The 14,615-nt window shown below is 55.1% G+C and overlaps 1 protein-coding gene across 1 annotated transcript in view; it reads right to left on the bottom strand.

Annotated features, from left to right (window-relative positions):
* Positions 1–14,615, bottom strand: part of LOC125717455 (dedicator of cytokinesis protein 7-like) — a 29,914-nt gene that overhangs the window by 3,305 nt on the left and 11,994 nt on the right. Inside the window, 30 exon segments of the mRNA XM_048990396.1 lie at positions 78–222; positions 870–1,034; positions 1,229–1,372; positions 1,480–1,575; positions 1,577–1,673; positions 1,801–1,902; positions 2,420–2,577; positions 2,669–2,821; positions 2,940–3,074; positions 3,373–3,469; positions 3,618–3,702; positions 3,788–3,914; positions 4,039–4,221; positions 4,815–4,966; positions 5,053–5,222; positions 5,868–6,007; positions 6,120–6,279; positions 6,312–6,325; positions 6,377–6,490; positions 6,781–6,921; positions 7,011–7,106; positions 9,392–9,493; positions 11,211–11,380; positions 11,693–11,857; positions 12,221–12,452; positions 12,610–12,696; positions 12,873–12,974; positions 13,305–13,443; positions 14,041–14,111; positions 14,426–14,543. Coding sequence (XP_048846353.1) covers positions 78–222; positions 870–1,034; positions 1,229–1,372; positions 1,480–1,575; positions 1,577–1,673; positions 1,801–1,902; positions 2,420–2,577; positions 2,669–2,821; positions 2,940–3,074; positions 3,373–3,469; positions 3,618–3,702; positions 3,788–3,914; positions 4,039–4,221; positions 4,815–4,966; positions 5,053–5,222; positions 5,868–6,007; positions 6,120–6,279; positions 6,312–6,325; positions 6,377–6,490; positions 6,781–6,921; positions 7,011–7,106; positions 9,392–9,493; positions 11,211–11,380; positions 11,693–11,857; positions 12,221–12,452; positions 12,610–12,696; positions 12,873–12,974; positions 13,305–13,443; positions 14,041–14,111; positions 14,426–14,543 — 3,860 coding nt within the window.

Raw genomic sequence — 14,615 nt, 5'->3', positions numbered from 1 at the left:
GCCCTTTAATGAAACAATGAAAATCAACAATGAAACTGAGGTAGCAGTGAGGCGGAGAGCTCACGACAGCTCAGAACCTTCCGGAAGGCTGCCTACCTCCAGCCGGTGGGAGATCTCAGCCAGCTTGGTGATGGAGGGCTCCTTGTACACAAACTCCTGCTCGTCCAGGTCCCCGAAGCGGCAGCCATAGAAGCCCACGCGGAAATAGGTCCCGAACATTCTCTGCGGCCTGCAGCAAGGCATGAGGGCGGAGTCAGGCCGACATTTTAAAGGCCAGATCAGAGGCTGCCCCGCCGTGATCTCGGCCAGGCTAAGCTCCTCTTCTCCCGCTGTGGGGGGGGGGGGGGGGGGGGGAGACTTCAAATAGGGAGATCGGCACCAGACAAGGGGCAGCACAGAAGAGCAAGGAGGAAAGTGTGGACAGACGGGGTGACAGATGGGGTGGAGATACGGACAGTAGGGGGGGGGGGGGGGGGGGTCTCAGGGAGGGGGTAGGGGGGAGGCCCACAATGGGGGGTGGTGGGGATTCATGAGATTACTCACCAGTTCATTCCCACGACAGGGCAGATGAGGGACCAGACAGTACAGTCGGAGAAAGAATGAAAGAAGAGAAAAAAAACATGGTTAGGAAAATGCTAGAAAATTCATAAATGGGGGAGGGGGGGGATTAGAACCTTACCTCCCATCGGAGCTCTTTAGGGGCCACGGCCATCATAGCGTCGTCGAGAAGGACAAAAGGAAAGAGGGAATTAGAATAGGATTGCACGCCATTACCAGCAGCGGGTGACCACTCCCCCCCCCCCCCCCCCCCCCCAGAGACCCCCGCCCGCATCTGCCAATTCATACCTGAACCAATAACATTTAAACACTGATATTTTGTCCCAGCCAACACGCTCGCACACCTGGTTGTACACCTTGTTGAAGGCATCCTGAAGCTTGCCGTGGATAACGGCCAGTTTCTTGAAGTCCCTGTTGGCCTCCAGGACGGGCAGCAGGATTTTATAGACTTCATTTATGGCTTCATACATGGCCGCCTGTCGGATGGAAGCAGAGGTGGCGTTCACCCCGGCTGCCATTGTTCTGAGAAAACCACACTGACAGTGGATGCCACACGCCTTCACTGCACTGATAACGGATGCCATGCTGCCATTGGCCACCAGCAGCAGAAGCCACGCCTCCAGACCATATAGACACAAAATGTCAGGCGCCCATAGGCCACGCCTCTCACCATGTTAAAAGAGGCCGCTGCTTGCTCCAGGAGTCCCACCAGGCCAGACTCAGTGAAGTATTTCCCCGCACAGATGCCCTCCTCTTCAGGAGAAAGGATGTCATCTGAGATGGCCGATTCCTCCAGAACGTTGGAAGAGATGCTCTGTCATCAGACACAAATGGGAGATGTGATCATCAGCGAGAAGCTTCCAGCAAACGCACGCTCTGCAAACCTTCCGGGCGTCAGCGCGCTGAGCCTCAGCCGCTGACCTGGAAGGAGACGCAGCCAATGGGCAGGTAGCGCGTGTCCTCCAGCATGTTGAGGTACTCCGCCACCAGGGCGGCGCTGTGCACCAGGCAATGGGCCCGCCTCCGCGTGGTTCCCCCGCTCCGAGTGCTTCGCCGCCATGTTCTGTAGCCAGGTGAGCCGCAGGTCGGGCGAGTTCTGATAGCCCTTAGCGATTCTGACCGGGAAAGGAGGAAATCACGACGTATGGCGCGATAAAACGGTAAGCTTTGCACTGACTACAAAAGTTTCTAAGATTCCCTCCAGTGTCCGACCCTACAGACTGGTGCGTTTGCCTGCCGTACCTGTACATGAGGTCAATGAGCATCTCCGGGTCCTGCTGGTGCTCCTTCATCTTGACAGTGTCGGTCAGTATCATGTGCAAATTGAAGACAAGGTCCTGCACCCTGAGAGGGGAAACCAGTCAAAGGGCAGCGAAAACTGGCTCGTGGGAGTTTTACTTTTACAAAAATGTTCTGAGGGTACGACAAAAAAATGATTGGTTCAGAGAGATGACCAATCAGATTGTAGAGGAAGTGGGTCCAAGACATTTGATTGGTTGGTCCCGCCTCCTCCTCCTTCTATAATCTGATTGGTTCAGAAAGATAAACAATCATTTTTCATTCTGCCCTCAGAATATTTTTCTGCAAGTAAAACTTATGAGCCAAAAACCATGCCACATCTCAGGAAGACAGCGGAAGAAACAGCCTTTGTAAAGTTAATGTTCTGCCTTAGAGATCCATTAAGTGATCCCACCCCCTCCTGGTTAAAGGCTATCTGCTGGTGTCCATCGCTCATTACAATGCACCCACCTACCCACCTACTCCATTCTTAAGCCATGCCCACTCTAATGATAATGATCCACGTAGCACTAAACAGACATCAGTAAGGACCCCTTCATGGATATTAAGGAGGGGTGTTACCTGGTCAGGGAAGGGTGTTTCCCTCAGCTCCAGGTCCTCCTCCGAATACGTGAGGATGGTCTTCAGGGAACGCCGTAAGTGTTCTTCATTGAAGTTCTGGGATGTCCCGACCAGGGAGGACAAGGACATGGTGACTTGCATCTTCACCCGAGCAAAATTCTGCCCAAGAGAGAAGAGGCATGAGTCACAGATCCTTCTTAAGTGGTGCGTGGGCCTCACGCGCATGTCTGAGCAGCATGACGGCACTGACGTTGCCAATCTCGAAGTTCTGACGCATGAGCAGGTAGAGGGAGGCGCTAGCCTGGCTGCGGACGGAGCCCACGCTGCTGCTGCAGTGACGGAGGAGGCGCAGACAGAGGTCAGCGCAGAGCTCTGTGTCATCTTCGAAGAGCATCTCGGGGAACTGCGGAGCGGAGATGGCAAGGTTAACAAGGGACGGGGATGGGGCCAGGGACAGACAGGGAGGCAGGCAGAGATGGGGCCAGGGACAGACAGGCAGAAACAGCTGCTCTCCGGCCTACCTTGAAGACCAGCGCTCTCTGTGTAGTGAAGCAGTGCTGCAGAAAGAGGGCACTCTGGTTGCCAGCCATGCTGTGCAGCAGCACCCTCAGGACCCCACCCAGCACGCTCTCCTTCAGCTCCGACATCATCACAGTCTGGCAGGAGCAGAGAAATGGGGGCCGCAAAACCCTCTGAGCCACTTCAATGTGGTGACACCATCAGACGCCATATGGGTCGTAGCAGCACATTTGCGGGCTGTTATAAACACACACACTGCCCCTTTCCTTGGGATCCGACCAATCCCAAGCCCTCATCTACCACCAGTAAACATAACCACGCTCACTGTCACATTCATAAACACAGCCACGGCCCATCCGTACCACTTCCATGCTAACTGCACCCCCATAACTGGGGTGTACACAGTACACAGAACTCGGGCTCGCGTCCTGCTACCTTCACGATGATCTCCAGCGTGTCCAGCACTATCAGGGACGCCTCCGTTGCCAGGTTTCCGTCCACCACAGACTCCTGTTCCATCTCAGCCTTGGTCCTGCAGGGTTTGTCAGGCTAATTACAGAACTGGGCAACACTTAGAAAGATTAATGACATAGATGAACACCTTCCCATTTGTCAGGATGCTGGCCTTGATATCTAACCAAAGTCAGTGACGACAGCCTCCGGGGGACATTGGGACGTACTTGTCCACGCGGTCGGCCGGCTGTCTCCAGTGCGTGACGTTCTTCCTCCACCGGACGTTCTCCTGACTCCCAAAGGGGCTCCTTTCTGCAGAGAGTTAGTCGCAATGTCAGGGGCGCGAACACACACACGCACACGCACACATGCACACGCACACGCACACGCACTGTACCTCGGCACCGCCGCACCATCTCTTGCCTCGCTCCGATCGTGCCCAGTATGGCCTCCTCCAGCCGAGCCTTCATGTCCTGGGACTTCTTAAACGTCAGGCTGTTGATCCTCTCTAGGGCCTTCTTCCCCTGAAGCAACATCGTAGGGACCGATGGCCCCACGAGCCAATCAGATGCATTGAAGCCAGCCTGCAAGCCAATCAGTTGCACAGAACACCAACCAATGGCCAGCTGGAGGGGGCGGGGCACGTACCTTGTACTCGAAGCAGGCGACGCAGAGGTGCAGCAGGTCCAGCAGCCGGTTGGTCTGCAGCACGGACAGGTCGGAGAGCCAGCGCTCCAGCAGAGCCGCGTCACCGTTCTTCAGCACCCAGAGGAGGCAGGCCAGCAGGGTGCGGCTGCACTCGGCCGAGAGGGACCCGCCGGGCCGCCCCGCCTGTGCCGACCACGTAGCTGCGCTGAGTCGCCGCATGGCACTGCACGCCCGGCCGCTCACTTTCCCACGCCAGACATTTGCAAACATCCCATACATCGCATTCATACCAAGGGTTAATCCCCGCAGGGAGGAACGTGACAGAGTTTTGCACAAACGCATGCAGATGAGAGCAGAACAAGTGCAAACACACAATCGCAGCGCAAGCAAGCAGATCATTCATACGCCATCTGGCGCATGGGGACACATCCAGGAAACATTAAACTACTGGACGCAAATGTGCTTCAAGGATGATTCCCGGACAAAAATGCGATATCAGATGTCTGAACTGGCAGAAAGACTTACTGTGTGATGGGCAGACACTGACACACACACACAGAAACATGCATATAAAATACGGACAGAGATACTCATGTTTGCCTGAATACTGATTAGCAGAATGCTGGTTTCAATAGCAGCTCTCGACTTAAGTGCGGAGAACACTGCCCTCTAGTGGCAGAGTATGGGAGTGCGGTCCGAAGTTCTTCAACTTCCTCACTTAGGCTAGGGCAGTACGGAGGGGGTGCGGGGGGGGGCGGCTCTTGGATGGCACTCACCACAGGGAGAGAGAAAGGGTTCGCCTTGGGGAACGGCAAGGGTGAGCCTGCGATCGCCATGGCGACAGACTGGCTGATGGTGCTGGTGCCGTCCATGTCGGCGTCGTCGGCAAGGAAGGTGGAGGCGTGACGTGCGCGTGGGAGGCATGTGTCTGCAGAGGGGGGGACACACGCGCGCGGGATCACATCTCCGACCAATCGGACCGCAGGCCTCGCCCAGGGCCCCGCCCACACTCACCGGTGAAGTCGAAGAGCTGCGGCAGCGTCTCCATGACGACGGGCACCAGCGGCAGGTAGAGCTTGGCCACGTGGGAGCGCACCTGGGGGTCGGTGAGGCGGGGGTCGGCGTCGTGGCTGCAGAGCAGGGAGTGCAGGCCGCTGATGGCCTTTTTGTGCAGGAAAAACGCCCTGGTTGGGGAGAGGAGAGAGACGAGCAGAGGTGACTGGAGCTGCCTGCAAAATACACCACAGCAGCCCTGGTTTGTCCAATGGGAGCTCCGGCTTTTAAAGGGGGGGGGGGGCATGTACACAGTCATAATATAATAGCCTTTTTTTAACAATACAGGAACTGTATCATTCAACTCTGGAAAACATTAAGAGGCCACTCTTTTTTAGAAATCTGCATTTGTAAATCCGGGTTTAATGCCGGTTCTGCTGGCAGAAGGCTACACTGCTTCCAGGCTGAATGTTCCTAAGAAAGTAGCCCACGAGAATAAGGTGAAGCAAGAAACACTGGTAATAACCAAAAACCAGCCAGGTTAGAGGGCAGAGGGCTCCTAGAAGCAGGACGGAAGTCCCATAAAGTCCCATAAAGCAAGGAAGAAGCTCTTCATTAATGAGAAACAGGGAACACAGACGCAGTTTTACGTCGCAGTCGCATACACACGCATTGAGATGAAACTGAAAATTTTACAGTGGTCTTTTAATTAATTTCCAGAGCTGTGTTCATGACTACATCCCATCTCATCAGTTCCCATGTCATGAAAAAGGCGAGTTTGTTTCAGACGGGCGATCTGAAGGGCAGCCGTGCTGTGTTTAGGCCCCAGGACTGACCCCTCTCCTTCCGGGTCCAGGATGAGCGAGAGCTCGCTGAGCAGCAGGCCAGACAGGAAGTGCTGTTGGCGGAAGGGGACGGACAGCTCGAACATGCCGGCCACACTCTGGTCCTGTACCTGGCAGGAGAAGGCTGAGCTCTGGGAAGAGAAGGGCAGAGGCAAATGGGGGGGAGGGGGGGTGCGTGTCATTACCTGCAGCACCACCCACTAGGAAAGCGCGTAGCCCATACCCGCCCACGTGGAGACGCACCTGGGAGGTGGTGGAGGAGGTGGAGGGCGAAGGGGATGCGGGGGGGCTGAGCGAGGCACAAGGCAGGTTGAGGGTGACGTAGTGCTCGTGGCTGCACACGATCCGCATGAAGTCCAGGCGCAGCGCCATCAGGGAGCTCGGGTTCGAGGGTGGTGGGCAGCTTGTTGGAAATCTGTGAGGGAGAACATGCACACGCGTGAGGCCACCTGAAGGGGGGGGGGGCAGGCCGGCCCTCGAACCCGCGCCAGCGGGCCCACCTGCTTGTAGTAGGAGCGGATGAGGTTGAACACGAAGCCCCTGTCCATGAGCGACAGCAGGTCATTGAGGAAGAAGGCCAGGCTGCTGTTGAGCCTCTCCACCATCTCTACGTCCTGCGGAAACAAGCACACATTGGCCATTAGGGGGAGCCAGTGAGTACATAAAGACAGTAAACATACACGTGACAGTCACAGTCAGTTAACGGACGTGTGATAACCGGGATTTGTAGTTGGACGCAGATGGGTAAGTTTACTTTAAATAACCCCAAATTAGAGCCCCCTGCCCCTTGTCACTGCCACACCAGACACCCCCCTTTAACTCACCAGTTTCAACTTCACCCTTGATCTGCTGCTGCTGTTTGAATATGACATGGGTTTAGAGGGCATGTGGGGCGGCGAGGTACCTTGTGATATCGACTAGCGATGTCAGCGCTGATGGCGCACACCAGGGCGGCGATGTCGTCCACGAAGCGGTCGGGGAACCGCTGCTTCCGAGGGATGTCGATGCGGGAGGTGAGAAAGATGTGGTGGGACATGCTTTTCACCTGGGGGGGGGGATGGGGGTGGGGTTACGAGGGGGGGCACAGTCACAGCACAAGCTGCTCTGTCTGGATGTGTGTGGATTTGTACTGACCATGAGCTGGAAGAACCACCAGGCCTGCTGCAGGGCTGCCTCCCTCACTGTGCTGGTGCTGACCACCCACTGCAGGGCGAGCTCTTCATGGAGCAGCTGGGCACAGGGGAGCCGGTCAGCAGCTCAGATATGGGGGGGGGGGGCACAGATACGGGGGGGGGGGGGGGAGGAGGAGCGAGCAGCAGCTCAGACATGGGGGGGAGCATAGATACAGGGGGGGGGAGCCGGTCAGCAGCTCAGATATGGGGGGGAGCATAGATACAGGGGGGGGAGCACAGACATAGGGGGGTGGCGGGTCAGCAGCTCAGACATGGGGGGGGAGGTGGTCAGCAGCTCAGACATGGGGGGGGGAGGTGGTCAGCAGCTCAGACATGGGGGGGGAGGTGGTCAGCAGCTCAGACATGGGGGGGGGGCACAGACATGGGGGGGGGGGGGACCAAACATGGGAGGGGGGAAGCACAGTTAGGGAGGATGCCGGTCAGCAGTACAAGTGGGTTGGGGGGGGGGGGGGGTGGGGGACATGGGAGGAACAAAGATGCAAGGGGGGGTACATAGACATGGTGGGGGGGGGTACATAGACATGGTGGGGGGGGGAGTACATAGACATGGTGGGGGGGGGGTACATAGACATGGTGGGGGGGGGGGTACATAGACATGGTGGGGGGGGGGTACATAGACATGGTTGGGGGGGGGGGTACATAGACATGGTGGGGGGGGGGGTACATAGACATGGTGGGGGGGGGGTACATAGACATGGTGGGGGGGGGTACATAGACATGGTGGGGGGGGGTACATAGACATGGTGGGGGGGGGTACATAGACATGGTGGGGGGGGGTACATAGACATGGTGGGGGGGGGGAGCCCCCACACACTCACAAATGAACAAATGTCAAAGACAACAGACAATAAAAAGACATCAAATACACACCTTAACAACTGAACACTGAACACACACACACACACACTCACACTCACAGAACAGACAGACGTGTGTCAGTTGGTGTTGATGGACAGAGAGAGTGAATGAAAAGTTAGTAAAGCTGACTGTAATGTGACTAGAGTGAAAAGGTTTTGTCAGAGTACCCCGGGGGAATGCACCACTTACTATTAACCAGTTCTGTACATATTCAGAAGCATTAAACTCTAACCTTCCAACTTGGTTACTGGAACAGAACCAGCTCCTGAAATCCACACCCAGAGTGTCAGTCACACCTTCCACTGTGTTCCTCCGAAACAGAGGAGGTCTGTGAACCCCCCCGTGTTGGTGCGATCGCACCTCGTGGGAGGCGGCGCGGACCCCGTGAGCTCGGCTGTGTGGCCGTGGGGGGGCTGTGCAGGCGTGAGACCAAAATGGCAAAACAACAGAGCCCAGGCTGGAACCCGACCCGAACACGTACTGGGCTGCTGTGCAAACGTGCAAGTGTGTCTGCATGGTGAGTGCGTCTGTTTGTGTGCATTTCTGGGTGCGTCTGCGCCGTCGCCCGTGTTACCTTCCTCGTGACCTGCCAGTGGGGGACAGCACAGTGGGAGGCGCTCTCGATGAGGGCCGACATGCGGTTGGAGCCACGCTCGCTGGCCTGCCGGGGGCCGTGGGCGGGACAGAGATGGAGGCAGGGAGGAGAGAAAGGCATGGTACACAGACACAGGGACTCTTAAACTCAGTCCTGTGCCCTGAAGCTAGCGGGGTTTAGTGGTATTTTAGGGTGGGGGGAGATGCACTCCATCATGAAACAGGAGGGTTGGACTGTGGGGCAGTTTATCAGAACTGAGTTTAAGAGTCAAACTTTCCTAGGTGGATGAGGCCTAGAAAGGAAGAGGAGCAGGAGAGCAGGAAAAGGTGACGAAGACACAAACAGGAGTCCGAAACCCAACCCCCCCCCCACCCCCCCCCCCCCCCCCCCCCCCCCCCGGGCCCTGCCCCACCTTCTCCACCCACAGCCCTGTTCCCCTACACTTCCAGTTGTATTTCTGTCAGTAACTCAATCTGTAGGCTTGGCTACCAGCAGCCAGCTTGTGGCATCATGTCCAAACGGAGATGCAACCCGTGCCTAAGCAAATTAAGCTGTTCCGAAGCAGGGAAGAAAAGAGAAAAAAAAAAAAGAGGTAGAAGAATGAGGTGATTGGTGGACTGCAGAGAGAGAGAAATGAGGAGACTGGTGGACCGCAGGGTGAGGAGCGAGGTGATTGGTGGAACTCGAGAAGAGGAGCAAGGTGATTGGTGGGACCACAGGAGGAGGAGGAGTCGATGCACAAGCACCCACCGAACAGAACACCACACGCACAAAGCATAACCTCATGGATGCAAGAGCACACAGGCACACGGATGCAAGCAGCCTCTCGGGGGGCATGCTTGGGGGGGGGGGGGGGGGGGCGCGTGCACCTGCTTCAGCTCGCAGCTGGACGTGGCGTTCCTGCGCAGCACTGCCCTGGACCCCCCAGGCGCGTAAGCAGAGTTCACCCAGGAGTGCGAGCGATCGATACCCTGATTCCAGAATCACAGGCCACAGGCGGGGTGGGTCAGGGGGCACCAGGGGAGGCGGGGGACAGTTAGAGATGGAGGGAAGGGGAAGGGGCACAGCACAGGCTTGTGAAGTCAGACACCGACAGATGGCCACAGGCACAAAAAGCTCATAGACAAACAAACAGGAAGCAGCGCCCCCTGTGTTTGTCTGTCTTCAGGCGGGAGGTACCTTCTCTGGGAGCAGAGCACCACGCTGAAGACTGTTACCCAAACACACAGACCGCAGCCCACAAGGTAGCGCCGTCACACTCCCATCCCCACAGGAATGGCGGTGCCCATTGCCGCGGTAACGGCCCGCGATACGCTACCGATTTGCACACAGATACCATCTCTACTTAAGGAGCGGCCGTGCGTTTTGCATCTCCATGTATAAACAGAGCAGCACTGCAAAACAGGAAGTGCCGAGCAGGACAAGGCTGGCTGCACAGGAAGTTCCTCATGTCAAAGCTTTAAGCACAGGGACTAGTCAGCAAAAATCACGATTAAGCTACAGGTCATCGCACTGAAATGGTCCAAAGCATCAGCAGACACCTGACAATTCAGAATATGCATTTATTAGAGAGGATATACAGTAGTTCCCTCCATATTAGCAGACAGTTAATGGCAAAACTATCTGCAGACCACATATATAACCTAACTTTCATGTATTTACATGTGATAACTTAAATTATGCAGTTAGACATTGCCAACATTACAGTAATAAAGTACATTATATAGCACTGCACTCTCTCAAATGAAAAGCATTCTGATGTTTTTGCCTAATTCTCAAGAGACAACAGACCAATGAAAAAACGTTATAAATCAATGGAAGACGGAGCAGTGAAAATCATGCTTTGCATACTCTTCACAGGTTGAAGGACCAGTGACAATACTCAGTGCTACACAATTTACAAACGTTTCTCAGACTACGGTCAACCGCAGATAAGAAATCGCGGATACTGGAACTGCGTATACAGAGGGACTACTGTATTCCTTTTACCAATGAACACAGATGACACTGTAGTATTGCTTTAATGTCTTAAAGCACTGCGTAGGTAAGAGGTACCAGGTGTCAGGTATGCAAACAGGAAGTACACAAGAGTGAGGCCTTGAGGGTGAGAATTCTGGGAGGACATAGGAAGAGGCGCTGCCTTGGGCATGCACAAATCAGGAAGAACACAGGAAGAAGGGGACAGGAAGAGGCGGTGCTATAGGCGCGCACATCCAGACAGGGGACAGGAAGAGGCGGTGCTATAGGCGCGCACATCCAGACAGGGGACAGGAAGAGGCGGTGCTATAGGCGTGCACATCCAGACAGGGGACAGGAAGAGGCGGTGCTATAGGCGTGCACATCCAGACAGGGGACAGGAAGAGGCGGGTGCTATAGGCATGCACATCCAGACAGAGGACAGGAAGAGGCGGTGCTATAGGCGTGCACATCCAGACAGAGGACAGGAAGAGGCGGTGCTATAGGCGTGCACATCCAGAGAGAGGACTCCGGTGCTGTGAGAATGTTAAATCAGGAAGACTAAAGGAAGGGGCAGTGATGTGAGAATGTTAAATCAGGAAGTACAGAGACGAGGTAGTACTTGGAGCATGTAGAATCAGCGGGAAAACGAGAAAAGGCGGTAGATTATAGCAATTCAGGAGGTTAGAATCTCGTGCCAAGGTGAGAAGCTGCAAAGCGTGCTCTGCTCACCTTGTTCCCAATGATCCTCTGCACCTCCTCATCGGGCGAGGCAGGTGTGGTGGCCAGGTCCGGGTTGGAGTTACTGATGCTTTTGGAGCGAGACAGCTGCAGACTGCTGGGCCGGCCCGTTGCCCGGGACAGTGTGGCATACTGGATGGGCATTTCGTAGGTGGATGCACCTACTGCAACAATTTTTGCCGTGAAAGGGGCAGGAAATGTAGACACAGCACTTTAATGTAAATGTATTTAGCAGATGCTTCTGAGGAATATTTGGGGCCACAGAGCAGAATCAACTATCACCCTGCACCCCTGGATTAGCTGGGGTTATGGGTCCTGCTCAAGGGCCCAACGGTGATATGTTACAGGATTCGAACCCATGACCTTCCGGACACAGAAATGGATGTGTGACCTTGTCGACAAGCTTCTCTCCTGGACTCAGAGGGTGCATGGGCTCAAGGTAGAGGTGTAATGGGTTTGGGGAGGGCGCTCACCGTTGGGGGGTGGGGCGGGATCACTGGTGGGCAGGTGGAAGCAGTAGTAGATGTAGGACGTCAGTAGGTTGTTGCGGCCGTGCTGGTCCTGGTTCCCCTCCAGGTTCTTGTGGATCTGATTCACCAGCAGGGCCATGGCTTCGAAGGCGGCGCGGCCCAAGTTCACTGGGGGGGGGGGGGGGGGGGGGGGAGATCTCAGAGGTGTGGGAAAGCAGTCTCCTGACTGCTAATCCGTGAAGCACTTTAATGAACCAGTGAAGGACGTCAGCAAAGACACAGCACCCCCTGCAGCTGTGGGGTGTCACTGCGCTCAGACCTGTCAGTGCGAGGTACCGTGGGAACACTGCGAGAAGCCAGACGTGCCAGTCACTGAGCCTCAATGACAGGAGCCGCACCCGGCCGAGAAAAAAGGAAAATGCCCAAACACTCCCCAGCTCAGAACAGAGGACTAATTATAGTCTGGATTAAAGTCGCGGTAATGAAGGCTTGGTGGAGGGAGAGAGGGAGGGAGGTGGGGGGGTGACTCACCGATCTGGCCGGCGATGACGGGCGGGTGCACAATCAGCAGGATGAGCTTGTTGAGCAGCTGGTGCAGGAAGCGGACGCAGGTGTCCAGCAGCGCCCCCCGCAGATGGGCCATGCTGGCCTTCAGCTCCGCCTCCATGTTGGCCTCCGTGATGATGACGTCCTTCAGGCGGAAGGGGAACGAGTACTCCTCCAGCACGTAGACCAGCGTGAAGAACTTGTCGAGGTGTGGATCCTACGGGGGTTGCAGAGAGTGAGAGACACACACACACACTTGGTCACATTACTGCTATCACTGCTGACCCATGGGGGTGTACCATCACCTCTAACACCCAGAGCTTGTACCATCGCCACTAACTCCGAGGGGCGTGTCCTGTTTTTGCCTTACATACCTGTGTGTGGATGGACGATGCTGCCGTGACCTCCACGTTGAACACCCCTTTGTGATTGTCAACCCACTTCATACCTGGGAGCTGTACCTGCAACACAGACACAAAGGGGTACAGACCGAGCAGCACAGACACCTTCTAATCACCGACAGAATGACAGACACTGATACCGCAATCAATACTGATATGCATAAAAAAACAAATTGCCCGATGTCGAGGGTGGGGGGATACGGAGACGTGGAATGGAGCGAGGGTGGGGGGCTCACGTCGGGGGTGAGGACTGAGTAACTGGGTGGCGGCTTCTCCACGGAGACAGGGAGGCTGAAGGAGCCCGTGCGCAATCTGCCATGCTGCATCAGGGGGATCCACTGCAGAGGAGGAGAGGGAGGTGCAGAGGGAGGTGCAGGGGGAGGTGCATCATAAGTCAGCTGATCATCAGAAGGCACAGTTAAAGTCGGGACGGGTTTACACAGAAATACACCCAAACTCCGCATGTCACTGTTATTAGGGGCTGAATAGCGGCAGTGGGACAAAGGGAGGACAGAGAGTGACATGGGCTGTGTGTGTGTGTGAGATGTGGCAGGGCCTGGGGGCTGCCACCTCACAATGTAGCGCCCCCCCCACTTGATCATGAAGCCCACCTCCTTACAGTAGTGTAGCCCAACCCCCTCACGATGTAGCCCCATCCTCTCCCTCACCGTGTAGCCCACCGGTGTCTCCAGTGGCGTGTTCTGTTTGGCCTGACAGCTGATGTGGTAGAAGGTGAACAGCAGGTGGTGGTTGTCTGTCAGGTTGGCAGGAATCTTCATTTTGAACTCCTCGTAAAACTCAGGTGACCTGGGGGGGGGGGGATTGGAGTACAGCGGAAAGCAGGGGAGGGGCTGAGATGGAGAGGCACTGCGCAGATACATTAACGCCCAATAACCGCTACCTTTGGGCTTCAATCACTTCATTGTTACTACAGATCAAAATAATTAACGACGACATGAAGCTAAAATGCGCGTAAGCAGGAACGCATTCGCCATATAAAGCGGCACGCGCCGCAATTTGTTGCCGTGGCAGCTGTTACGACAAGAAACTACCATGCATTTCAATCGTTATGTAGCTAATTTGTACTTCTCTCACGGTATAAAGGATAAAATGCACAGTAATCTCTTCTCATAACTGCACAAGTGCACGCAACATAAATACACATTTCAGCCGCCACAACAAGAAACTGCCGCACTTTATACGACGAATGCAAATGTGCAGTTATGCGCATCCCTGCCTATGTATTTCAGGTTTATATTATATTATGCTTTATTCCTTTAACTGGCCCTTTTCCATGTGATGCATGAACACAAAACAGACGGACAGCAGGAAAAGCCGTGTGACGGCAGGCTTGAATACTGGCCAGCGAGATGGGGAGGGCTGGAAGCAGACGGCCGCTCTCACTTGTTGTGGTAGATGACAGACGTGTAGGCCTCCTTGAAAAACTCGGCACAGCTGGACTTGCCAAAGATAACCTGGGATCGGGGTAAAAGGGCGAAGAGATCAGGGCCACTGCATGGTCTCTGCCATAATCACATCAGCAAGAGATCATCTCTGCTGGAGACCACATTCCAGCACTACATTACCAAACTTCTCAGAACCAAATCCTGGATATAGTGCTGAAGCTAAGAAACGAGAGTAAAATGTATTAAGACAGAGCTAATGCGTTAATATTTTATCTGATTCACTTGGGTAAGTGGGTTCTATCCAAGCACGTGATTGGTCACTCAGACAAGCATATGATTGGGCAGTCACATGAGTGTGGAGTTCTAGCAAATAATGCACTTACAGGCATGGCTTGGCTAGGATCCTCTCCTGCCATGAACTGCACCTTAACTGCAATGTTCCTCACCGAACCCTGGCGGCTGCTGAAGTTGAGGCTCTGTGGGTAAATATACAGGAGGTTCCTGACAGGGGGAGCAAAGGAGATGGAACAGTGTCAACCACTGAGGGCAACCCACGCATCAAACGTTCAATCC

The sequence above is a fragment of the Brienomyrus brachyistius genome, chromosome 22, assembly GCF_023856365.1.
Source record: "Brienomyrus brachyistius isolate T26 chromosome 22, BBRACH_0.4, whole genome shotgun sequence".
Taxonomy (NCBI): domain Eukaryota; kingdom Metazoa; phylum Chordata; class Actinopteri; order Osteoglossiformes; family Mormyridae; genus Brienomyrus; species Brienomyrus brachyistius.
This window is presented reverse-complemented; position numbering and strand designations above follow the sequence as displayed.